General features: G+C 38.1%; 1 protein-coding gene across 1 annotated transcript in view; it reads left to right on the top strand.

Annotated features, from left to right (window-relative positions):
* Nucleotides 1-27,843, top strand: part of BMP5 (bone morphogenetic protein 5) — a 152,226-nt gene that overhangs the window by 82,549 nt on the left and 41,834 nt on the right. The window contains exons 2-3 of the mRNA XM_055571780.1: nucleotides 2,643-2,835; nucleotides 24,452-24,600. Coding sequence (XP_055427755.1) covers nucleotides 2,643-2,835; nucleotides 24,452-24,600 — 342 coding nt within the window. The remainder of the gene's footprint in view (nucleotides 1-2,642; nucleotides 2,836-24,451; nucleotides 24,601-27,843) is intronic.

The following is a 27,843-nucleotide window of genomic DNA, read 5'->3' as shown; positions in this document are numbered from 1 at the left end:
TTTTGGCTAATTTTAAATTCGTATGTACACTCTAGCTATTATAAATCCAGTTTGTAGGTAATTTTCTGTGCTTACACTTTGGAGGTGGAGACATGTTCATAGCAGACTACACTATAGTCAGCTGAAGTTTAAACATAAAAGCAATTTAATTTATGGAACACAATAGGATCTTAATAATGCAGTCATCTTCCTTATTTAGGGAAAGGTTAATTAATTTCTCCAGGGATGAACCTCTTTTAGGACCAGTGAAAGTTGCTCAGTCATGTTCAGCTCTTTGCAATCCCATGGACTATACTATACAGTCCATGGAATTCTCCATGCCAGAATATTGGAGTGGGTAGCCTTTCGCTTCTCCAGGGATCTTCCCAACACAGGGGTCGAACCCAAGTCTCCCACATTTCAGGTGGATTCTTTACCAGCTGAGCCACAAGGGAAGCCCTTAGGACCAAGATAATGATATTTAAATAAAACAAAAGTTCATGAGTCATGGGAGATAGTGTTGGTGTAGCCAGGCAGCCTGAGAGCGCCGTTCTCTCCAAGTTCATGGGATGAAGATGCCTCCAGGCATAGCTTACCTTTTCCTTTTTACTGGGGTAGGTATCTAAGGTAGAGGTGGGGCCGAGTTTCTTGCTCTCCTAAACCACCTGCTACTCCTCTAGGGAAAATAAACCAGAGATTATTTTGGAGGATAAAGGCAAAGATTGTGGGTTTCTTTATCATGAGCTTCCTCTCAGACTTGGAACCTGTCTGATGCTGGTACTTAAGTGTCCAACAGCCTTGGTTCCCCAAAATCACTCCTCAGTGATCATGACTGCCTTCTCTCTTTCTTAATCCTGACCTTTCCTCTGGTTTAGGACCCCAATGCCATAAATTTCCAGCAGTGTTGGTAATGACACTTTAATTAATCTCCTAAAGATATTCTTGTATCTTAATGCTATTAACAAACTTTGGGAGTTGTTTTTATAGCATACATCTTTTTTCTTCTTTAGTGACATTTTAGCAATGAAATATCACTGCACGTAGGTAAAAATATTATTGTAGGTTTGTGAGACACTTGGAACACAGTACTTTGCAGTGGATTTTTTGTAACCTGTCCTATGGGTGCTAAATTACATCAGTCATGTCTCTTTGGACCATCATCTACCAGGCTTCGCTGTCCAATATTATCTGAGATAACTGAGATTTTAAGAAAGCTACCAATGCTGCGAAACTTAATTCCATCAAATGATATGTCATTACTAAACCTGTGCCCTTTCATTAGATGGCTCTTTAAGAAAGACTTTGGTACCCAGCATGAGACAAGGTGGGATGCAGGACTCCTCACCACGCCTGGACTGGTCTCCTTGAGTAAAAAAAATACAAAGAAACTATAAGGGACTAAAAATAACTATGTGTATGCCAGTTGGGGCAAAATAGAGACAACAAATGCAAAAAGATCAAAAACTCAACTTCCACTTCTAAAGAGCCTGGAGCAAAACCAGGGTGTTGAGAGCAAAAGCAGGGTCCTGCACATGCCCCCTGCACACAGCACCACCTGTCTGAGCCATTCCTCTGGCCTGACTCCTGGACCCTGGACCCTCAGCTCCTATAAGGAGCCAGCTCCCCTTAGCAGCAAGCAAGGGCATCTATTGCTTTTGTTCCCTGCTGCTGTAACAGGGGCCCCAGTAAAGCCTTGTCTGAATTTCTTGTCTGACTTCTGATCAATTTCTATTGATTAGGGAAGGCCAAGATCCCTGGTGGATAACAAGCATAGACTGTATCAAGCAATTCAGCATTTTATAAAGCCAGATTATGTAATGATATGCCTGACACTTCCTGTCCTGAGTTCTTCAACACTCCTTCACATTCCCAAGAGGAAAAATTCTCTGACCTCTTTTGGTAGGAAGGTCGCTGAAGGCGGAATCGCGTTCCTCTCTCAATTACGGAGCCTAAGAACAGGCGGAGGGCTTTGGGACACTGGATGCTGCTGCATCACCGGTGCAGAGGCGGGGGCGGAGAGAGGGGGGCGCAGTTGGGGAGGTTGCACTCAGAAACCACTAAGAACTAATGAAAGTGCATTAAAAAAAAAAAAAAAATAGAGCACTGCATTTGCTAAAAGGAGGAAAAAACTCTCCTGGGAAGACATTTTAGAAATAATCTTCCTTGTGAAAATGAATTTGTTTTATTTCCTTGACCTCTAAAATTTCATAAACACAGTCCCGCTGTGCCGGCAGCTCCCTGGGCCGCCTTCCGATTTTCCTCCCTTGGCTCTACTAAATCTCACCGCTGACCTCACCTGGAACTCTAGAGCTTTCTATCACAGAGTCCTAATTCTTGTATGAAGCCTCCTCTGTTCCGGTACTGGATACACACACTAGTAATAACTTTACAACCATCCCTTTAAAAAACATTTTTGGATAACCTTTCCATTTAGGAGCCAGGAATTTGTATAAAACCGCAGAGGTTATATTGCTTTTGAACTAAAGGCCGTTGGTTTGTGGAATTTCCTTTAACTAGAAACACGTATGAGTCTGTGGTTTTAGTGTTTTCCCAGTTTTATAACATCCTGCTTGTTTGTTTTCCAAAGTGAAAGAATTTACCATTAATTTCCATACTTAATAAAGGACTAACATTTTACTTCCTTTTCTGTTTGTTGGTTTCAGTTGAAAGAGACAAAGATTTTTCGCACCAGCGAAGGCATTACAAAGAATTCCGGTTCGATCTTACGCAGATTCCTCAAGGAGAAGCAGTGACGGCTGCAGAATTCCGGATATACAAGGATAGGAGCAGCGGCCGGTTTGAAAATGAAACGATTAAGATTAGCATATATCAGATCATCAAGGAATACGCAAATAGGTATCAGTATTTCATCTGACTTATTATCCTCGCAGATGCACATTACACTGTAGTAAAACCCGTTGATAACCCGTGTAATGTGTCGAATCATGCTTGCTTGCATGTGATGGCACCAAGGCATGTATAGACACGTGGAAGACGCATGTAACTGACTGAAACGTGCCTCGTATATTTCACAGCTTTTTCGTACTCCCGACACCCATCTGTGCTCTATGGTCTTATGCTCCCCTGTATGTGTTCTCCAGGCCCGCTGCCTAGTTTCTAAAATGAGAAAAACTTCCATTTTAATTCTGCACATATGGAATTTATGATTAACATTATTTAAATCACTTGTCTTTTAAGTTACAGGGACTTTATTTTTTCCTGGTGTTAAGTGTAAACTGTATATACTTGTTATGTGGGCTTTGTATTTGCAGTAAATTCCGACAGCTAATCTGTATGTCTTCTGTCTATAAAATGCTTAATTCAATATGGTACAAAAATGGACAGAGAATCTGAAATACTAAATGTATGAAAACCTAAGCTGATAATTACTGCAAATGAGCTATCAAATATAAGAATTAGAAAGAGACTTTAGTGGTATTTTCAGACCTTCTACCAATATAGAAATTGGTAAACCTTTTATTTATATAAAACCTTTGACAACTGATAAGCACTTTTGTTAGACTGCTCTTACATTTTTTTTTAATTCTCATTGAGATATTATGTTGAGGTGGAATTTGTTTTCCATTCATTAAATCTAGATTTCCACTTTGATGAAATACTATTTCCTTCTTTGACAAGACAAACATTTAGAGACAGCTATCATGAACCTGCTGAGGCCTCCTTATTGAATATTTGTAGCTCCTGACATTTGCTTTTTGTTTTTTTTTTTTTTGGTGTTAGAGTGTACAGGATTTTCCAGTGAGTGTTCCATAGAAACTAACTCCTTATAATACTCAATAAAAGAAGAGAATAAAATGCTTCTGGAGTCAAATGCATTTCAAAAGTCTACTTGTCAGACTGTGTTTTAGGTGCTTCACCATTCATATCAGAATAGTAAAGTCTTGTCAGCTAAGAAACCTGTCAATTTAGTTTTACCTAGTCTTCTATAAATTATTCAACTACAGAATCTTTTCCTTTGGTTATCCTTAATATCCTATGAAACACTAGTTCAACAGGACACACCTTAATAGAAGCTTATCTCTGTACACTGTTATTTTCAGAGCAGTGATCTCAAAGCATAAACAAATATCTCTGCTCTTTTCTCAGCTGTAACACATACTAGCTGCTTGTTTATGGGTGAGTTTTTTTTGTTTGTTTTAAATCTCAGTCTGGTGGTTCCATTTCTAAAAAGATACTAATTATTTTCTCACTACTTTATTTTTTTAAAAATACTAAATAATGGTGGTGTCTTTTAAAATTAAATGAATAGAATTGAAAATAATGATTCAAATACTATTTAATTATATTGCCATAGTTAATAAATCCTTCATTTATATTTCTCTTTTAACTATGTCTGTTTTGACATTTGGGCTTGTGACATCCTGAAATAGGGGACAGTGTCTTAAGTAATTTTTTATTTTTAGAATCAGAACTATGAATTTGTTTAATATGATTTACAATTTTGAAATTGTCATTAGCCACGAATGGGGTACTTCCTCCATGCTGCTGCTGCTGCTGCTAAGTCACTTCAGTCATGTCTGACTCTGTGTGACCCCATAGACGGCAGCCCACCAGGCTCCCCTGTCCCTGGGATTCTCCAGGCAAGAACACTGGAATGGGTTGCCATTTCCTCCTCCAATGCATGAAAGTGAAAAGTGAAAGTGAAGTCGCTCAGCGACCCCATGGAGTGCAGCTACTTTGTCCATGGACGTATACTAAAATGCTTGAATTATCTTACTTTTTGACTATTCGCAATATATTTTTATGTATGTTAAATCTGTACTTGGTTATTCAACATGCCAAGTATTTTTTACAGGAACTCTTTGTACACTAGGCCCCTATTAATTTGTTTGAATCTAAATATAGACATTTACACTGACCACAATTAAAGGTCCTAAGTTTATTTAGGTCCATTGTTCTATCTGCTCAGGATATTTTTGAATGTCCTCCACTGAATTAGCTATGCTTTGAGCTTGTTTTCATTCTATGTTGTAAATATGTTAACTACAGTTACATAATTTAAGACATAATAACAATGATGAAAATAAAGGACTAATACACTTGTAATTAGAAAATAATGCTAATATTTATAATTATTTAATAATTATTCATTGATATTTATAGGTTTATTTATGAATGAACATATACTGACTTTTATTAATAATACATTTTGAAATATTTATGAGTATTGATGCTTAATCAGATATAATAGTTTTGGAAAATTTCATTTCTCTCCAAAAATGAAACATTTGTCTATTTTGAAACTATGGTATTTCTCTAATTATAACTGATAAACATGTACTCTGTCCGACTGCTCTATCACTATTCTTGGGTATAATTTGGTTGTCTTTACTTATTTTAATATGTGTTTAAATCTACTGTAAGATCCAGAATTTCACTGATAGTTTTCCTAACTCTTTAAAAATGATTTCTGAAATCTAAACTACATGTATCTCCTTAATTGATATTTTCTCACCCTACCATTCCAGACTCTAGAATGGCATAGCTTGGATAGTATTCTATTCAATTTAATGAACATTATTTTGAAATATTTAACTCAGTGAATTCAACTGAATATTAATTCAGTTCTACCAAGTTCACATTTTTTAATATTTACTATTAAGTACTGTTGCCATTTTAAGATTTTCTCCTGTCCAGTTCAGTTCAATTCAGTTGCTCAGTTGTGTCCGACTCTTTGTGACCCAGTGGACTGCAGCACTCCAGGCTTCCCTGTCCATCACCAACTCCTGGAGCTTGCTCAAACTCATGTCCATCGAGTTCGTGATGCCAGTCAACCATCTCATTCTCAGTCTTGTCCTCCTGCCTTCAATATTTCCCAGAATCAGGGTCTTTTCAAATGAGTCAGTTCTTCACATCAGGTGGCCAAAGTATTGGCGTTTCAGCTTCAGCATCAGTCCTTCCAATGAATATTCAGGGCTGATTTCCTTTAGGATGGACTGGTTGGATCTCCTTGCAATCCAAGGGACTCTCAAGTCTTCTCCAACACCACAGTTCAAAAGTATTGATTCTTCGGTGCTCAGCTTTCTTTATGGTCCAAATTCACATCCATATATGACCAGTAGAAAAACCATAACCTTGACTAGATGGACCTTGGTTGACAAAGTAATGTCTCTGCTTTTTAATAGGCTGTCTAGGTTTGTCATAGCTTTTCTTCCAAGGAGCAAGCGTCTTTTAATTTCATGGCTGCAGTCACCATCTGCAGTGATTTTTGGAGCCCAAGAAAATAGTCTGTCACTGTTTCCACTGTTGCCCCATCTATTTGCCATGAAGTGATGGGACTGGGTGCCATGATCTTAGTTTTTTGAATGTTGAATTTTAAGCCAGCTTTTTCACTCTCTTTCATGTTCATCAAGAGGCTTTTTAGTTCCTTTTTGCTTTCTGCCATAAGGATGATGTCATCTGCATATCTGAGGTTATTGATATTTCTCTCAGCAATCTTGATTCCAACTTGTGCTTCATCCAGCCTGGCATTTCACATGATGTATTCTGCATATAAGTTAAATAAGCAAGGTGACAATATACACTGTTAACATACTCCTTTCCCAGCTTGGAACCAGTCTATTGTTCCATGTCCAACTAAGTTCTAACTATTGCTTCTTGACCTGCGTACAGATTTCTCAGAAGGCAGGTAGGGTGGTCTGGTATTCCCTTCTCTTTAGGAATTGTCCAGTTTGCTGTGATCCACACAGTCAAAGGCTTTGGCATAGTCAATAAAGCATAAGTAGATGCTTTTCTGGAACTCTCTTGCTTTTTCTGTGATCCAACGGATGTTGGTAATTTAATCTGGTTCCTCTGCCTTTTCTTAATCCATCTTGAATATCTGGAAGTTCTTGGTTTTCTCCTGTAGGGTTATGCTATACTTACTGTCTTCTGTGTATTTGCTAATGTGTATGGAATTGTTCCTTATTATTTGTTTAAATCTCTGAAACATACAAATGTACACATGCATGCCTGACACTTCAATTTTATGTATCATTGTCCAGGTGGGAGAATCTCTTGCAAAATGCCTTCCTTCTATGTGAAAAAAACATGGTTCATTAATCCACAGTGCGCATGTGTGTGAAGTCACTTCAATTGTGCCCCGCTTTGTGCAGCCGTATGGACTGTAGCCCGCTAGGCTCTTCTGGCCATGGGATTCTCCAGCCAAGAATACTGGAGTGGATTGGCATGCCCTTCTCCAGGGGATCTTCCAGACCCTGGGATAGAACCAGTGTCTCTTATGTCCCCTGCATTGGCAGGAGGGTTCTTTACCGCTAGCGTCACCTGGGAAGCCCTATCCACAGTGTAATAAAATGCAAAATCCTATACTGTGCCATTGTCTGTAAGTCTAGGACCCCCTTTTTGCACTCCAGTTTCTCTGCCAAAGAAAGACATTTAAGGGCCAGAAGCTGTAGAAAGGGCCCATACACCTCGTAGTGTATTTCACGTTTCTATATAGGATTTCAAAGTCATTGCAGATGATGAAAGTCTATAGTAATAACAGCACAGTCTTCAGAATTCCCATATGGAGAAAGTACATCTTGAAGTTTCAGTTTATAAATCTAACCAAAAATAAAGGCAAAAATAAGCATTTCAGAACAATAAACATATTTCAGATGTTGTGGGAAGGACTAGTGCTTATCACAGTGCTAAGACCAGAGTTGATACTTAATAAATATATCAACAGCTTTCTAGGAGCATCTATTTTACTTGGATTTAGGGAGTTGTATACAAAGGGTAACAAAAAGTAGGTGGTTACTATAATAACAGTAGCTACCTTTTATGTCAAGATAAATAATAGCAAATGGTAGCTACTGTTACTATAGCAACCACCTACTTTTTGTTACCCTTTGTATACAACTCCTTATATGTCAAGATAATGGAGAAGGCAATGGCACCCCACTCCAGTGCTCTTGCCTGGAAAATCCCATGGATGGAGGAGCCTAGTGGGCTGCAGTCCATGGGGTTGCTAAGAGTCGGACACGACTGAGCGACTTCACTTTCACTTTTCACTTTTCACTTTCATGCATTGGAGAAGGAAATGGCAACCCACTCCAGTGTTCTTGCCTGGAGAATCCCAGGGACGAGGGAGCCTGGTGCGCTGCCGTCTATGGGGTCGCACAGAGTCGGACACGATTGAAGCGGCTTAGCAGCAGCAGCAGCAGCAGCATGTCACGATAAAGTAAGCAAAATGATGATAGTTGACTTTGTTTAAAAAATTACCTGATCGTTGATTCATACTAAGGGAAATGGTACATCCTTAAGTCTAATAATGAAATGAACACCATCCAGCTTATGAGCAGTTGAAGCTATTTGTGAGCTTGTTCCTGAAAACCCAAGTTTTAAATAAATAATTTAATTTTCCTGTAAAATACAGTCAAAGCGGATGAGAGACTGCTTATCCATGAATTTATTTTACAGAAATATCGGAGATATAGAAAATTAGACAAAGATTCACATATAAATGTTTATCACAGTATCATTGTTTACCGTTGCATAAGTTGAGAATATTTCAGTTTTTTTTTTTTTAAGTTTTAGTTCACTTTCTTTTTTTTTTTTAATTTTATTTTATTTTTAAACTTTACATAATTGTATTAGTTTAAAGAGAAGAGAAAAAGTTGTACTTTGTTTCCTGAAATATTGAAATGCTACACTTTATACAGCAAGTAGAAATTGTGTTTTATTTTATTTATTTATTTTTAAAAAAAATAAATTATGTTTTAAAGATATTTTATTTAATAGTAACACTGGAAAGTTCTTAGGCTGTAATGTTAATTAAATAAAAGTATGAAACAAATTTTATTTATACATTATACATATATTAGTTAAAATAAATTCATGTGCAAAACGAAGGAAGCAGCAAGCTTTCATTAACAGCTTGGTGGTAACTTTAAATTTTAATTCAGCCCCCTTTCTGTACTTTCTAAATTTTTATAGTAAAAATTATTTTTATAATCAGAAGCAAGCATAAGCATCGTTGAGTGAAAGAAGATAATGAAACAGCTTTACATGTTTCTTTACAAAATAATAATCCAACATTTCCAGGCAGACAAAGGCAAAGAGCTAAACTAAACTGAACAAAACACCAGGATTAAAAAAAAAATAAGTTTCTCTTATTTTTCTTAGGCTACGAGAGGCATAGGAGGAACACAGATAATTTATTTCTTTCCATTTTTTATGGAAAATGTTCTTGACAATTAAAAACCTTGTCTGTAATTCTCTGGAAGTGAGAAGAATGGATTAAAAATACTTAATTTATTTATCAGGTGATCACAGTTAAAATGCAAAGAATTTCAATTTGAAAAACTAATTTTAATACTGAATTGCTGTTATTAGTTGTGGAGTATTATTTGTGGCTTCATATATTTCTCAACTTAAGAACTGAAATGGAGATGGGAAAAGAAACTAGTACTTTCAGACATTTTCAAGTCTTGGTCACCTCTTAAAACTTTTGTCGTCAAGCATGTGGGTTTTATGTATGTACTTCGTTGTTGCTGTTCAGTTGCTCAGTTGTGTCCAATTCTTTGCATCCCATGGACTATAGCACGCCAGGCTCCCCTGTCCGTCACCATCTCCCGGAGCTTGCTCAAACTCATGTCCATAGCGTCGGTGATGCCATCCAATCATCTCATTCTCTGTCTTCTCTCCCTGCCTTCAATATTTCCCAGCATCAGGGTCTTTTCCAATGAGTCAGCTCTTTGAATCAGGTAGCCAAAGTATTGGAGTTTCAGCTTCAGCATCAGTCCTTCCAATGAATAATCAGGACTGATCTCCTTTAGGATGGACTGGTTAGATCTTCTTGCAGTCCAAGGGACTCTCAAGAGTCTTCTCCAACACCACAGTTCAAAAGCATCAATTCTTCAGCACTCAGCTTTCTTTATAGTCCAACTCTCACACCCATACATGACTACTGGAAAAACCATAGCTTTGACTATATGAACTTTTGTTGGTAAAGCAATGTCTCTGCCTTTTATATGCTGTCTAGATTGGTCATAACTATACTTCCAAGGAGCAAGGGTCTTTTAATTTTGTGGCTGTAGTCACCATCTGCAGTGATTTTGGAGCCCAAGAAAATAAAGTCTGTCACTGTTTCCATTATTTCCCCATCTATTTGCCCTGAAGTGATGGGACTGAATGCCATAATCTTAGTTTTCCAAATGTTGAGTTTTAAGCCAGATTTTCACTTTCCTCTTTCAGTTTCATCAAAAGGCTCTTTAGTTCCTCTTCTCTTTCTGCCATAAGGGTTGTGTCCTCTGCATATCTGAGGTTATTTATATTTTTCCCAGAAATCTTGATTCCAGCTTGTGCTTCATCCAGCCTGGCATTTCTCATGATGTACCCAGCATATAAGTTAAATAAGCAAGGTGACGATATAGCCTTGATGTACTCCTTTAGTGTTTAAAATTTTTTTTTATTTAAATATAGTTTATTTACAATGTTGAGTTAGTTTCAGGTGAACTGCCAAGTGATTCAGTCATACATTTATACATACATGTATGTTGTTGTTTAGTTGCTAAGTTGTGTCTGACTCTGTTGTGGTCCCACAGACTATCACCTGCCAGGGTCCTCTCTGGCCATGGAATTTCCCAGCTAAGAATACTGGAGTGGATTGCCATATCCTTCTCCAGGGGATTTTTTCAACCTGGGGATCAACTTGTATCTCCTATTTGGCAGGCAGATTCTTATCTCTGAGCCACCAGAGAAGCCCAACATCTTCTTCTACATTCTCATCTATTACAGGTTATTAAAATATATTAACTGTAGCACTTTCCTTGTGCTATGCAGTAGGTCCTTTTAGGCTTCTGTCTCATATATAGTATAAGATATAATAGTGTTTTGAATTGAACTAAGAAGAAATTAACTTCTCATCTATTAAAAGGGAAACTGCTACAATTATGGAGGACGATCTACATGGTTAACACCAGGCTATGGTCATTTAAGTTTAAAGGCTCCTCTATGTTGGGAATGCTTAAATAATACTAAAAATGATCAATCTAGTAATTATGAGACAAGGCTGGGTGCTTTATGAACTATGCCTGTTATTACCCTTAGAGAGAGTGATTGGTATAGAACTCAGTAGATTTGTGGCACTAAATTATGGCCTTGACATCTACAGGGATGATACGAAGGTGTAGTCTGGGATTCCCATGAATTTAAGGTCATACATATTAACAAATAACAGGTAACCACAACCAATCTACCATTGGTATGATCCCAATGGGTCAAAGATCTGTATTCTACCGGTATGACCATTTAGCAGCTTGTGTGTGTGTGTGTGTGCCTTCAATGGGGTTGGAGGATGTAATTGACCATATCTAAGCCTTGACAACTCTCATAAGCCTTAAATGATAGTAACTGGGCTATCAGCCTATCGAATTCTGAGATCTCTATGATGAGAAAGGCAGTGCTACACAACTGCAAGACCCTTGACACCTTACAGCATCATCTGTGCTATTCAGTTCAGTTCAGTTCAGTCGCTCGGTCGTGTCTGACTCTTTGCTACCCCATGAATCGCAGCACGCCAGGCCTCCCTGTCCATCACCAACTCCCGGAGTTCACTCAAACTCACATCCATAGAGTCGACGATGCCATCCAGCCATCTCATCCTCTGTCGTCCCCTTCTCCTCCTGCCCCCAATCCCTCGCAGCATCAGAGCTTTTTCCAATGAGTCAACTCTTCGCATGAGGTGGCCAAAGTACTGGAGTTTCAGCTTTAGCATCATTCCTTCCAAAGAAATCCCAGGGCTGATCTCCTTTAGAATGGATTGGTTGGCTCTCCTTTGCAGTCCAAGGGACTCTCAAGAGTCTTCTCCAACACCACAGTTCAAAAGCATCAAGTCTTCGGCACTCAGTTTTCTTCACAGTCCAACTCTCACATCCATACATGACTACTGGAAAAACCATAGCCTTGACTAGACGGACCTTTGTTGGCAAAGTAATGTCTCTGCTTTTGAGTATGCTATCTAGGTTGGTCATAACTTTCCTCCCAAGGAGTAAGCGTCTTTTAATTTCATGGCTGCAGTCACCATCCGCAGTGATGTTGAAGCCCCAGAAAATAAAGTCTGATGCTGTTTCCACTGTTTCCCCATCTATTTGCCATGAAGTGATGGGACCAGATGCCTTGATCTTAGTTTTTTGAATGTTGAGCTTTAAACCAACTTTTTCACTCTCCTCTTTCACTGTCATCAAGAGGCATATAATTCAAACTAAATGCTGTATTTTTGTACCTGATAAATCCTTTAATGTAACACATTTGAACAACATGAAAAATAAGATTTCTGCTCTAAGTGACCCATTCCCTAATCTTGACAATCTTTTAAAAAAAACTGGTGAGGGAGGCTCATGGCTAAAATATTTACTTTTAATTCCACTAATGTTATTAACTATACCATTTGTATTTTGCTTGTTTCACAAGATTATTATTTCTTGTATTACCAAGTATATGAGCCTTCAACAGAAATGATGACTAGACTTGAAGCAGTTGATCAAATGTATAGTTCGATATGTGATCAATGATTGTAATAGTGTAACTCTAGAAGGCAATGGCAGCCCACTCCAGTACTCTTGCCTGGAAAATCCCATGGATGGAGGAGCCTGGTGGGCTGCAGTCCATGGGGTCATGAAGAGTCCGGACACGACTGACCATCTTTTCTTTCACTTTTCACTTTCATGCATTGGAGAAGGAAATGGCAACCCACTCCAGTGTTCTTGCCTGGAGAATCCCAGGGACGGGGGAGCCTCGTGGGCTTCTGTCTATGGGGTCGCACAGAGTCGGACACGACTGAAGTAACTTAGCAGCAAGAAATAATTGAAAAGTCAATGCAGGCTATACTCTTTAAGGCAGTGCATTTGATATTGCAAATGTGCACGTGTGTGTGTGTGTGTGTGTGTGTGTGTGTGTGTAGGTGTCTGTGTGTTAAGTTGCTTCAGTCATGACTGACTCTGTGACCCTATAGTTGTAGCCCGCCAAGCTCCTCTATCCATGGAATTCTCCAGGCAAGAATACTGGGATGGGTTGCCATGCCCTCTTCCAAGGAATTTTCCCTCCAAGAATCAAACCCACATCTCTTATGACTCTTGCATTGGCAGACAAGTTCTTTACCAATAGCACCACCCGGGAAGCCCAGGTATGTGTGTGCATATATGTAATTTCGCATATTTAAAGCTTACTGCCCCTAAGGTATCGTCTAGGAGTGTCAGGGTGGGGGTCCTTGCAGTAATTTAGGTTTATGCTTTATAGATATATTTTATGTTCAAGACACTGTCTGATCTATTAACCCTCTACTCTATAAATACTTTGATAGTGTTATGTAATCAAATATGAAAGAGACAGACACATGATGTCATCTCTTTTCACACTTATTTATCTTAGCAAGATCCAAAACACTTAAAATTATATATTTTATTCCTATCATCTCCCACCTCCTTCATTTATTCATACTCCTATTTAAATGTGTGCCATTTAAAAGAGTGTTCTGATATTTATCCAAATCTTTATTTTTCTTGGTAAAAATTTAACATGCTTTGCATCATTTCACTTATTTAATCTTTTCATGTGAGGCAGACAGCCTCATATTCTATATAGAAAGCATCACTTTTCAGTCACACCTCATATATCTGGCATTATTGGGAAATGAGGTTTCCACATGATTGAATTTTCCAGATAATACATCTGAGTTGACCAGGCTTGTGCTGAGCACCTTGCACATGGCCAGCACAGGGCACACAAGGCAAGTAAGTAAGATTCCTACAGTTCATAGCCTGAGGCTGGGGTTGAGGTGGGCTTGCCACACACAGGCTTTAATAACTGTAAAACAATGCGCTAAGCAGTATGATGTAAGTATGTACTAAGCGTTGTGGAAATACAAATGAGGGTAATTAATTCATGTTGGAGGGTGAAGAACCTTGGGGAAAGCCACTGGGAGGTATTTACCCTTGAGTTGGGCCTTTGAAAATGAGTAAGAAGTTTTTTAATGTCTAAGTATATTTTTCTGACTCTTTATTGAAATATAGCTGATTTACAATGTAGTGTGAATTTCTACTGTGCAGTAAAGTGGCTCAGTTATGTGTGAGTATATATATATATATATATATATATATATATATATATATTAAAATTTTCCATATCCTCTTTCATTATGGTTTATCATGGGATGTTAAATATAGTTCTCTGTGCTAGACTGGAGGACCTTGTTGTTTATCCATCCTATATATAATAGTTTGCATCTGCTAATCCCAAACTCCACTCCTTCCCTCCCCGCAAAGTCTCCTCAACCTTGGCGACCACAAATCTGTTCTCTATGACTGTGAGTCTATTTCTGTTTCATAGATAGGTTGATCTGTGTCATATTTCAGATTCTGCACAAAATTGATATCATGTGGATTTGTCATTCTCTTTCTGGCTTACTTCACTTTGTATGATATTCACTAGATCCAGCCATGTTGCTGCCTGTGGCACAATTTTGTTTACGGTTGAGTAGTATTCCGCTGTATCTAGGTACCACATCTTCTTTATCCATTCCCTTATCCATGGACGTGTAGATGGTTTCCATGTTTTGGCTATTGTCAATAGTGCTGCTATGAACGTACGGGCACATGCATCATTTTGAACGTTAGCTTTTTTCTGGATATATCCCCAGGAGTGGGATTTCTGGATCATATAGTAAATCTGTTTTTAGCTTTTTTTTTTTTTTTTTTTAAGTTTTAGTTCACTTTCTTTTTTTTTTTTAAATTTTATTTTATTTTTAAACTTTACATAATTGTATTAGTTTTGCCAAATATCAAAATGAATCCGCCACAGGTATACATGTGTTCCCCATCCTGTACCCTCCTCCCTCCTCCTTCCCCATAGCATCCCTCTGGGTCGTCCCAGTGCACCAGCCCCAAGCATCCAGTATCGTGCATCGAACCTGGACTGGCAACTCATTTCATACATGATATTTTACATGTTTCAATGCCATTCTCCCAAATCTTCCCACCCTCTCCCTCTTCCACAGAGTCCATCAAAGAAAACTATTAGCAAGGTGAAAAGACAGCCTTCAGAATGGGAGAAGATAATAGCAAATGAAGCAACTGACAAACAACTAATCTCGAGAATATACAAGCAACTCCTACAGCTCAACTCCAGAAAAATAAATGACCCAATCAAAAAATGGGCCAAAGAACTAAATAGACATTTCTCCAAAGAAGACATACAGATGGCTAACAAACGCATGAAAAGATGCTCAACATCACTCATTATCAGAGAAATGCAAATCAAAACCACTATGAGGTACCATTTCACACCAGTCAGAATGGCTGCGATCCAAAAGTCTACAAGTAATAAATGCTGGAGAGGGTGTGGAGAAAAGGGAACCCCCTTACACTGTTGGTGGGAATGCAAACTAGTACAGCCACTATGGAGAACAGTGTGGAGATTCCTTAAAAAACTGGAAATAGAACTGCCTTATGATCCAGCAATCCCACTGCTGGGCATACACACTGAGGAAACCGGAAGGGAAAGAGACACATGTATCCCAATGTTCATCGCAGCACTGTTTATAATAGCCAGGACATGGAAGCAGCCTAGATGTCCATCAGCAGATGAATGGATAAGAAAGCTGTGGTACATATACACAATGGAGTATTACTCAGCCATTAAAAAGAATACATTTGAATCAGTTCTAATGAGGTGGATGAAACTGGAGCCTATTATACAGAATGAAGTAAGCCAGAAAGAAAAACACCAATACAGTATACTACTGCATATATATGGAATTTAGAAAGATGGTAACAATAACCCTGTGTACGAGACAGCAAAAGAGACACTGATGTATAGAACAGTCTTATTTTTAGCTTTTTGAGAAACCCCCATGCTTTACCAACTTATATTCCCATCAATAGTATAGGAGAAACTTCTATAATGAGAGGGAGTGGGGTGGTGGTTGGGAGAGATGTGAAAGAGATCCTAAGAGAAATATTCCTAAGCATTGACATGTCTAAGTACATAAAGAATTGAATAATTAAATGGTAATAACAATGCCACTAGTCCTAGTACTAAGCAAAGCATTCAGCACGTGTCCTCTTAGGGGGTGCTCACCGTGTGTCTAGCACTGTGCTAAGTGCTTTCCTTGAGTTAATGTTTTTCACAAATATATACACGTTTTCTTTGAAAGGAAATGTGCTGTGTAGAATTCAACCCCTTCCTAATGTTCTACTGTGAATATAAATGTCTGTGCCCCGTTGTGAAAACATTTAAGCCGGCCTGCTGGCTGTCACTCGCCACCTCCCCTACTTGGATATATTTAGTTAAGCTGTCATCATTCCAATCCACAGTCAGTTTCACATTGACATCATCTCCCCCTCCAGCTTCTCTAGGATTTGTGACTCTTCTCTGGACGTACTTCAGGATGCACACTGACAGTAACACCCGGGGGATTTCATGGGCTCTTGAGAGCAGTGGAAATAACACTCAGATGGGCGGTGCCCTTGGCTCTGAGAATACAGGACAGCACCCAAGCATGATTTGCGTTCCTGCACTTGCAGAGATCAAGCTCTAGCTTCAGTTCTCCACTGAGGGGATTCACCCCCAGGAGACATTTAGTGGTGTCTGGAGGCATTTTTGGGTTTCACTGTGGCGAGGATGGAGGCCTACTGACATCCAACGGGTAGTAACGCTGGGGTAATGAAAGATGCTGCTGAAACTTCTGCCATAAACAGGGTACCCCCACCCAACAGAGAACGATCTGGTCAAAATTGTCCATAATGCTGACGTCGAGAAATGCTGCTCTAGCTATAGATTTACGTTATAAAGCTAAAAATGGGAATAATTCATGCCCTAAAAATTCATTTTTTTCCTTGACTATTTCATATCCATTGGGGTCATAAGAGTCATAGCACAGAAGAATTCTTAGGAACTTGAACGGGGTATATCATTCATTCATTAGGGAACTTAAAAGTAGTTCATTTGTGTATGTAATACTCTCACTTCTTTGTTTCTTGTTGAGTGAGGGACTCTCTCATGCTGTGCATGTGTGTGTGTATTCAGTAGCCCATGTATAGATCTCTCTGCAAGGGAAAAATATGAAATGGTGTAGTGCCAGGAATCCTACTAATATTATCAGTATCTTGGCAATTTAAAAAAATCTGCAAAGAGAAAAGTGGTTGAATTTTCATAATGGGAATTCAGCTTGTTTTCCATTTTTGCCATTAAAGTCCATGTTATATTACTATTTTACCAGTTTGCATCTATACCTTTTCAATGTAAACACAGCATTGAATTACATAATCTGAAAATCGGTGTTCTGTGAGATTTACAGAAGCTTATTATTTCTTATTTGTTTTGGGAGAAAAAAACAATTACCATCTGAAAATACCAAAGTCAAATTCTAACACTTTTAAAGTTGCTCATGATAGAAACTATCGACATTATAAACTCCAGAGAATAAAATTTGCATCCATTGTTAATTTGTCCCATGCTTGAACCATATGTCACATTCCTCAGATGGTGTGTATTTATGGTTGAATACCCAGAAAAAGATGTATGCTTTCTTCTTAGGTGGTAATCATTACATTTCTACTAGACATGGTAAGCTATTCAGAGACAAAGGAGATGAAAGGAGTTGAAAAAGTTATAATGGAGAAAGTTTGGGAAAAGTGGAGATATCACGGTGCTCTTTAAGGTTCTTGCCTCATGGAAATAGAGTATTTCAACTTTTGCCTGGAAATTTATCTCTGTATCTTCCAGACAGTTTCCCAAAACTTTTCTTGACCAGATTTAGAGCTTTTTGGTTAGACAGTAGAATGTTTATGCTCCTGGATAACTGCTTCTTCTTCATCTTCTCTCTGTTACTCTCTCTTTCTCTCTCTCTCTCTCTATATATACATATTTGTGTGTGTATATATATATATATATATATATATGTGTGTGTGTGTGTGTATATATATATATATATATATCTCGGAGAAGGCAATGGCACCCCACTCCAGTACTCTTGCCTGGAAAATCCCATGGATGGAGGAGCCTGGAAGGCTGCAGTCCATGGGGTCGCTGAGGGTCGGACACGACTGAGCGACTTCACTTTCACTTTTCACTTCCATGCATTGGAGAAGGAAATGGCAACCCACTCCAGTGTTCTTGCCTGGAGAATCCCGGGGATGGGGGAGCCTGGTAGGTTGCCATCTATGGGGTTTGCACAGAGTCGGACACGACTGAAGTGACTTAGCAGCATATATATATGTATATATATATGTATATATATATATATATATATATATACACACACACACACACACATATACATGCGTACATATGATTGAAACTGTAACAATATGAAGACTATTTCTCTTTCACCATTTTATTGTTGATTACATAAATAACTTTAATTCCTTTTGATGTTTTCAATTTCATTTTTTCCTCTTGTGGCAAAAGATTCAACTATAATTTTCCTCTCTTCCAAACAGAGATCCAGATTATATTACATTTGGTCTTCACACACTCTTTTAAGGCAGGGATTATCATACTCTTTTTATGCATTGGGAAACTGAGGCTGAGGAATTCCTTAATTGTTCAAGCTCTGTCTGCTCCCTAAATCCTTATTTACTTCATTATAATACATTGATATTTATATAAAGATGATAAAAATTGTTTTAGCTCTTCTAATGTCATAGTCTTAGATGTGCATGCATGCTCAATCATATCCAACTCTTTGTGACCCCATGGACTGTAGCCTCCCAGCTCCTCTTGTCCATTGAGTTTTCTAAGCAAGAATACTAGAGTGAGTGACCATTTCCTACTCCAGGGGATCTTCCTGACAGCAATCAAACCCATGTCTCCTGTGTCTCCTGTATTGGTAGTTGGATTCTTTACCCTTAGCACCACCTGGGAAGCCCAATGTCATAGTCTTAGATATGTAAGACTATTTTAAGATGTGTGGTTTTAGGATGATGATAAATCAACTTTTACTGAATTTGGCTCCTGCTGCTCAGTCCTTAGTTGAAGTTCCTACCCTTTTGGTATTTCAAGACTCCCAAGGCACATGTACAAGAACCTTTCCTCTGTCAGTAAAATAAAGTGTATTCTTCTAAAGCAGTACATACAAGCCCACCAATTTTCCATGAATAGACATGTTTAAACCTCTGGTCATGAATGAAGTAAAATATGCTCATGTGTTTGTAATTAACTCTAACTGTATCTACACATTTACATATTATTTTTCAGCTGTGAGTAATTACATTTAATATATCATATATTTCATATCTAATATATCTATCTGTGCTGCAAATCCTGTATCTGTTCTCTGTGACTCTATATTTAACACCTGCATGATAGCTTAATTTAGCTTTATGAGGAATTTGTATGCAAATCTATATCATACTCAATACAAAGGTTCAAATTTTACCTGAAAAATAAAAATACAAATTTTAGTCATTATCAGTTATTTTGGTCAATGTAAATTGACTTCCTTGTATTAGTTTTTTAAAGCATTTCAGTGTTGATAATTGCTATAATATCAATAAACTGAATGCTCACATCTAGGATTATTCCTGCCTTTTAAAATTTTTTTCAAAAATAGTATTATGGGTTAGACTGTGCTCGCCTCTTTCCCCCATCCATGTGTTGAAGTTCTAGCCTCTAGAACCTCTGAATGTCACATTAGTTGGAAACAGAACAGTCTTATGGACTCTGTGGGAGAGGGAGAGGGTGGGAAGATTTGGGAGAATGGCATTGAAACATGTAAAATATCATGTATGAAATGAGTTGCCAGTCCAGGTTCGATGCACGATACTGGATGCTTGGGGCTGGTGCACTGGGACGATCCAGAGGGATGGAATGGGGAGGGAGGAGGGAGGAGGGTTCAGGATGGGGAACACATGTATACCTGTGGCGGATTCATTTTGATATTTGGCAAATCTAATACAGTTATGTTAAGTTTAAAAATAAAATAAAATTAAAAAAAAATAAAATAAAAAATAAAGAGATAACTCAAATATTCTTTAAAGAGGTAATTTTAAAGTAGTCTTTAAAGAGATAATTACCTGTGGCAGATTCATTTTGATATTTGGCAAAACTAATACAATTATGTAAAGTTTAAAAATAAAATTAAAAAAAAAATTCTGCTATTTCCAGGGAGTTAAGTGCTGTTCTTTAGTGGAGTAATTTTATACTTCTAAAGAAATCACATCTAGATTTCTATAGAATGGTTAGGAATTTATTTTTAAGATGCTGTTATGAGAGTTGGTGCATGATGGAAAATTATGTAATTATTAACATCATGCTTGTTAAAAATAGACTTGATTCTCCTAAAGCATATTCTCTTGTCTGTAGTTAATGCAGAAGAGTTCTTTATGCAAAAAGAAAGAGGAGAAATTTAAAAGTAGAAGTTAAGGGTCAAAAATAAAATAGCTTTACTCAAGAATAGGAAACCATGAAGCTTATGAAGGTAACTGAACATTTATAACTTTTCAGAGGTGAACTAGAAATATATAGATTTTCAAATCATACTATTTGCCTAGGTTTACCTTCCAATGCCTTGTGATTTGCATCACAAAAATTCAAGTATTTAGGCTTTGCTTGGATCTGCTGGCTGATGTGTCTTCTAAGTATTTTTAAAACTGAAACTATTTTCCTAATAGACTTTCTTAAGTTTTGAGATTTGAATGTTAATAGTTTGGGAATTCTTTTTTCTGAAAAAGTAGCAGAATTTAAAAATAATAAATAACTACCTAAAGGTAAAGCTTCCCTGATGACTCAACTGGTAAAGAATCCACCTGCAATGCGGGAGACCTGGGTTCGATCCCTGGGTTAGGAAGATCCCCTGGAGAAGGGTAAGGCTACCCACTCCAGTATTCTGGCCTGGAGAATTCCACGGACTGTAGAGTCCATGGGGTCACAAAGAGTTGGACACAACTGAGCGACTTTGACTTTCACTTCACTTTCACCTACAGATATTTGTTAACTAGCTGAAATTGCTCTCAGAACTTACCTCTGTGACCTGTTTTGTTATTCAAATGTTTATTTATATCATGCCAAGGATTGGTAATGCTTTGCAGGGTTTATTAGAACACCTTTCAGTTCAGTTCAGTTCAGTCGCCCAGTCGTGTCCTACTCTTTGCGACCCTATGAATCACAGCATACCAGGCCTCCCTGTCCATCACCAACTCCCGGAGTTCACTCAAACTCATGTCCATCGAGTTGGTGATGCCATCCAGCCATCCCATCCTCTGTCATCCCCTTTTGCTCCTGCCACCAACCCTTCCCAGCATCAGGGTCTTTTCCAATGAATCAACTCTTTGCATGAGGTGGCCAAAGTACTGGAGTTTCAGCTTTAGAATCAGTACTTCCAATGAACACCCAGGACTGATCTCTTTTAGGATGGACTGGTTGGATCTCCTTGCAGTCCAAGGGACTCTCAAGAGTCTTCTCCAACACCACAGTTCAAAAGCATCAAGTCTTCGGCGCTCAGCTTTCTTCACAGTCCAACTCTCACATCCATACATGACCACTAGAAAAACCATAGCCTTGACTAGACAGACCTTTGTTGGCAAAGTAATGTCTCTGCTTTTGAATATGCTATTTAGGTTGGTCATAGCTTTCCTTCCAAGGAGTAAGTGTCTTTTAATTTCATGGCTGCAATCACCATCTGCAGTGAATTTGGAGCCCCCCAAAATAAAGTCTGACACTGTTTCCACTGTTTCCCCATCTATTTGCCATGAAGTGATGGGACCAGATGCCATGATCTTAGTTTTCTGAATGTTGATCTTTAAGCCAACTTTTTCACTCTCCTCTTTCATTTTCATCAAAAGGCTTTTTAGTTCCTCTTCACTTTCTGCCATAAGGGTGGTGTCATCTGCATATCTGAAGTTATTGATATTTCTCCTGGCAATCTTGATTCCAGCTTGTGCTTCTTCCAGCCCAGCGTTTCTCATGATGTACTCTGCATAGAAGTTAAATAAGCTGGGTGACAATATACAGCCTTGACGTACTCCTTTTCCTATTTGGAACCAGTCTGTTGTTCCATGTCCAGTTCTAACTGTTGCTTCCTGACCTGCATATAGGTTTCTCAAGAGGCAGGTCAGGTGGTCTGGTGTTTCCATCTCTTTCAGAACACGTTTATCACATTTCAAATAAAATCAGGGTAGCACTTGAGTAGTTTCAAAACTGCAAGGTGGATCCTTCTCTTAGGAAGTTAGCAATGTGATTAAATTAATTCCAAGATAACAGTCTCAAAGATAGTTTTAAAATATATCAAAAATTTAAAGATAATCAGTTTTTCTTAGATTTGTTTATTTGGTAGATTTTTCAAGTTACGAGAGGCAGGGAGAATTTTACTTTTGTTCAACCGCAGTGTGAATATGATAGATCCTTAAACTTCAACTGGGAAAAAATTAATCTTTTCGTTTCATTGTATTATATGCTTGTTGTATATCTGCAGTAACTCACACTGAGTCCTGTATTGGATGTGAAAAAGTGTCTGTAACCCTTCCTTGGTAAGAAAATTGTGAAGGAGAATGAAAGCTGCATTTTTGGGTGTATGGTAGCTGGTCAATTTAATTGATTGCATCATTAACACATTTATTTTAACTTCTCTAGGTTAATGGAAGGATGGTTTAAATCAAGTTTAAGTAAAGAAATGGAGCTATAGCCTCTAAAATATTGACTGAGATTCTTTACTTCTTTTACGGTTCAGTTTTTAATGATCACTGATGACTTTTTTCCTAAGGAAATAATAAATATACATGATTTTTCTCAAAATTAATTGTTTAAATTTTGTAAGCCATCTTTGAAGTGCCTTCTAAGATACAGATTGATGGAAAATACAATAGAACAATAGAGCATAACTTATTATGACATAGCTCTGATCTTCCTCATGAATGACATGCTGCCAAATTCAGCACCGTCATCAATGCATAATAGTATATTTCTGTTCTACTTTGATGGATTTCCTTTGTTTTTACCACCAAACTCGCTGAGCCTGAATTTCATCAATATAAGAGATCTATTGTAAAGACTAAATGTCAGATAGAGCACAGATTTGTGATTGCCAAGAATGAGGGGGAATGGCAGAGGGATGGAGTGGAAATTTGGGATTAGCATATGTAAACTATTGATATATAGAGGATGGATGAACAAAATCCTGCTTAATATATAAGATCTTGCTATATGAAAGAGAATGTATGTGTGTGTGTCTGTATATATATATAACTGCATCTTGTTTCTGTATAGCAGAAATTAAAAGAACACTATAAATCAACTATATTTTGATAAAATAAATTTAGAAAAAGATTAAATGTCAAAAATATGTAGCATTTGCCTCAGAGGCTGCCTAAAGCAAGGAAATAATAAAATAATACATTATACAGATACTCATACATTTGTAAAGTTAATACTAAAGTTAAGATTGATAAATATTAGTAATGGTAACACCATGGAGATCACTCTAAAACATACAAGTTTATATTCATAGCTGTTACTGCCCTCAGGGGACTTGTGCACACAGATGATGTTAAAGCAAGTCAGGGCAGATCCATAGCTCGATCCAGGGAAAAGTGAAAGTTGCTCAGTCATGTCTGACTCTTTGTGACCCCATGGACTGTATAGTCCATAGTCTATGGACTTCTCCAGGCAAGAATACTGGAGTGGATAGCTTTTCCCTTCACCTGGGGATCTTCCCAACCCAGGGATCAAACCCAGGTCTCCAGCATTACGGGTAGATTCTTAACCAGCTGAGCCACCAAGGAAGCCCAAGAACTCTGGAGTGGGTAGCCTATCCCTTCTCCAGCATGTCTTCCTGACCCAGGAATCGAACTGGGCTCTCCTGCATTGCAGGCAGATTCTTTAGCAACCGAGCTACCAGGGAATCCCCAATCTATAGGACTTCTCCCTTAGTCCAATGATGTATTTGGTGACCTTCTTTTGGCCTGGTATCCATAAAATAATTCTATAACAAAAGCAGAAAATGAAATAAAAATGGGAAAAAGTATAATAAAGTAGAAACGAAAGGAAAATGATCTCTAAAAGAGAAAATGATCTCTGAAAGGCTTGCATCACAGACTGCCTGCCCTCCACCTCCATGGAGAATCCACAGCCACTCAGACCGGAGCAGCTGCTGTTGCTTCCTCTCTATTCAGTTCAGCAGCTGCTCATGAACTTGCCAGTGTCCTGTTCCTTCCAGGTAGTGGTTAGGGGAAGCACTGATTATCAGGGACTAAATCAAGACCACTAAGCCAGTTTGTAAAGGAAACTTGACAGTGAAGAGCAGGAAAATGGAAATTACTTTCAGATATTCCTAATCTGCATCAGATTTGGGCTGGGATTCTAGCAATAAAACGTCCTGTATCTTATTAGTCATCACTTGAGTCATTTGTTTCCCTTGTTCCTTAGTCAACTCCTGTCATTTTAAGAGTGGGTTTGTAGTGCTTTCACTTAAGTGTAGGGAATGATGATTTTCATTCAAACCTGTAACTGTTTTTGTTGTTGTTTTCTTTCTCCTTAGGGATGCAGATCTATTCTTGTTAGACACAAGGAAGACCCAAGCTCTCGATGTGGGTTGGCTTGTCTTTGATATCACTGTGACCAGCAATCATTGGGTGATTAATCCACAGAACAATTTGGGCTTACAACTTTGTGCAGAAACAGGAGATGGTAAGCACTGAATTTTGTACATTTTGTGGTACTGGTTTCTACACATTGAGAGTTACAGCTTTTTGTGGGATTTAACCAATGTAGTTTTTATATGCACGATGTGCAAAGTGGTGCAGTCTATAAGACAGAGCAATATATTGATTAGTTAATTGATTTATAAACAACATGCATTTATTGTCAGGCTCTGCAATGGCTGTGGGAGGTAAAAACAACTTAAGCCCTCTTCTTGGCCTTGGGGTTTTTATTCTTGTGTTGAAGGCCTGTGTGTAAATAAGCAGCACAACTGTTATAGAGCAATACTGAAAGAAAGTGATGTGTGAAGTGCTGTGGATCCATGTCTTAACTGCGGTGGTGGTTACATAGCTATGGAATTTGTAAAAACATACAGAACTGTGCTCTAAAGAAGAATAAATATTACCATAGTCAAAGAATATGTCAAAACCTGACTTAAAAAAGAAATATATATCAAAGCAGGCGATAGGGAAACAGACAAATGACCTACCATAATACAGAGGAAGATGAGGATGGAACAAAAGACTCACGAATATGCAGAAGATGTTACTGAGTTAGATCTTAACATACTGTAATATTTGGTCAAAAGACAACAGCTCCAGGATCACTTCTGGGAGAGATTTGTTGACTTTAAAAAAAGAAAAGTGCAACCTAAAAGTTGAGGTTATGTTTTAGTTGGTGGAGAAAACTGAGGACTTAGGCCTAGGATGCAGCCTCTTATATGACTAAGTTCAGTTCAGTTCAGTCACTCAGTCGTGTCCGACTCTTTGTGACCCCATGGACTGCAGCATGCCAGGCCTCCCTGTTTATCCCCAACTCCCGGAGTTTACTCAAACTCATGTCCATTGAGTCAGTGATGCCATCCAACCATCTCATCCTTGTATGACTAAGGGATGCTCTAAAGAGGTAAAGGGGGAGCCAGGATATACAGAGATTTTCCAGGTAGTTGGAACATCAAGGGATTACTGTTAATTAAAGAAAGCAAGACATCTCAAGTTACTGAATTTAGGGCTTTTCTATGTATGGCAAGATGCAAGGGTCTGGGCTCATTGAAATCATCCCTCTGATATGCACCTCAGCTATCGAGGGGCCAGTATCCTGTACTTTCTCATCCGGAGTCTCCTCCAGTGCACTGCTGAGGGGTGGGGTGGCTGTGGTGGCTGACAGTTTGATAGGGAGGCATCCTGTTTCCACCCTGAGATCCCTCGGGGCTGACTGCGGCGGCTGTAATGGGATGGCTTGATGCTGCAACGACCTTTGTTTACTGATACGGCAGGTGGCATTCTTAGTACACAGGTCTATAGGAAATCTTTTCTGAGAAGCTTCAGAAGGTATTTTATGCTCAGAAGTACTCATTGAATGAGGATGTGCTATGTGCTTGGCTTAATGCTGGAGATAAAATGGTGAACAAGTGCAGAGGTGGCTTCCTGAGGCTTGCAGCTAAATGAGGCATAAGTAGTCTGCACGTAATATCATTGAGTGCATGTTGCTACACGCTGAGTGTCAAACAGTGAGAAAATTCTAGCTGCAATCATAACATTCAGGAAAATGTGATTGGTGAAGAAATTGGAGGGCAGGCATTTTGAACCAACAAAAGAGAGTTCACAAAGACTATGATGAGAAGGATTTTGGCCTGTTTGATCAAGAGGTCAGGGAGTGCAAGGCTTTGTTCACCTTTGATCACTCAGATTCCAAAGTTTTAAATTCAAATCTAGACTTCCAGGTCATTTAAAATTATATTTGTCACCACAGGAGGATTAAACATCCTTTAATGATTTGTTTCCTTGATCAGTGCTTTCAAAATATTCAGAAGTCTACCAGGTGGCCTAACTTATGCTTTTGCTCAACACTCGAAAATAGTAGGATCATGGCTGCAGAGGTGGTTTTAAAAGTGATGATTTCATCAACATGCATCCACCATGGGTGTACACATGATGCATGTTGATGTATGGCAAAATCAATACAATATTGTAAAGTAAAAAAAAAATAATAAAAAATAAAAAAAAATTAAAGTGATGATTTATTAGAGAATGTGCCCTATTTTAGTTTACTATTTTTAGCTTTTTGCAGGATCCAGCAATAGAAACATCAGCCCTAGAATCCTTCTCCTTGCTATATTACACTAAAGCCTTGCTTAATAAACTGCTGAGTTAAGTAAAAGTTAGGTCTGCCCTGGGTTTTTCAAGGAGGATCATTACTGATGCAATTGGACTTCATGGTAACATTGTTTTACCTACAACCAGATTCATAGCCTGAGAATCAGACCATGCCCAGTGCTGTTACCCCAAAGATTGTGTATGTTGAGTGAGGTTGACAGACACAAATCAAATATATCCCAGAGTTTGTCTACTGAAGGTTTCACGTGCCTCAGATCTTGAGCTAGAAAAGGAAGGCTCTTATCGAAAGTGTTACAGACAAGTTTGAGACATCTGCTCCCAATCCAGACTTTTCCATAGATTTTAATTACAATACTGATGTTTTAAATTTTCATAAGCAATTAAAATATTTTGAATTATAAGATATTTTCCATAATGGCTTTGAGACTATCATTAAAGATTTTAAGAGTTCAATCATTGTAAATGTAGACAGAAAGGCATACATCTAAATAATCTCCCTTAAATTTTTACAGTGTTCAACTACTCTACATTTATGGTCAGAAATGTGACAGGGAAATGTGCCCGGAGGGGCTGAGCCAGGAGTCTCTTCCCTGGTATGTGGTCCAAAGAAAAATTAAATTAGTGGTATGTGCTTCCCTCAGTCTTTTCCTTGGAGATATGCTGAAATGTCTAACTAAACAAAACTCAGGAGATCTGTGAAATATGACCCCTGTTTCTTTTTAACTTCCTTACCCTTCCCTCCCAACTAGAAAATTCTGAAATTTCTCTCTTTTTTTTTTTTTTTTTTCTTCTCTTATGTTGGTTCTCTTTCCTTTACACTCTAAACTGTTTAGTTCTTTCTTGCTTCCAATTCATCCTTTCCTTTGAGAACTACTTTATATTTTGTTTATCCTTTTCCTTTGATTGATTTCTCTTATATTTTAGGAGTAATTTTACTTTAAATGACTCATATTATTTATGGGTCTTTTTGGAGCCTAAAATAAACTCACATATAACTTCTTTCAAGGGTTTCCAAATTCTTTATTTAAAAGTTTAGCTTGAGACAGACAGCATTTTGTTGCTTTTCTTTGATTTTTTAATATTGTCTGATACAAAAATGTTAAAAGGATTAAAT

Source organism: Bubalus kerabau, chromosome 3, assembly GCF_029407905.1.
Source record: "Bubalus kerabau isolate K-KA32 ecotype Philippines breed swamp buffalo chromosome 3, PCC_UOA_SB_1v2, whole genome shotgun sequence".
Lineage (NCBI taxonomy): Eukaryota > Metazoa > Chordata > Mammalia > Artiodactyla > Bovidae > Bubalus > Bubalus kerabau.
Note: the sequence above shows the minus strand (reverse complement) of the source record. Positions and strands in the feature narration are given on the sequence as shown.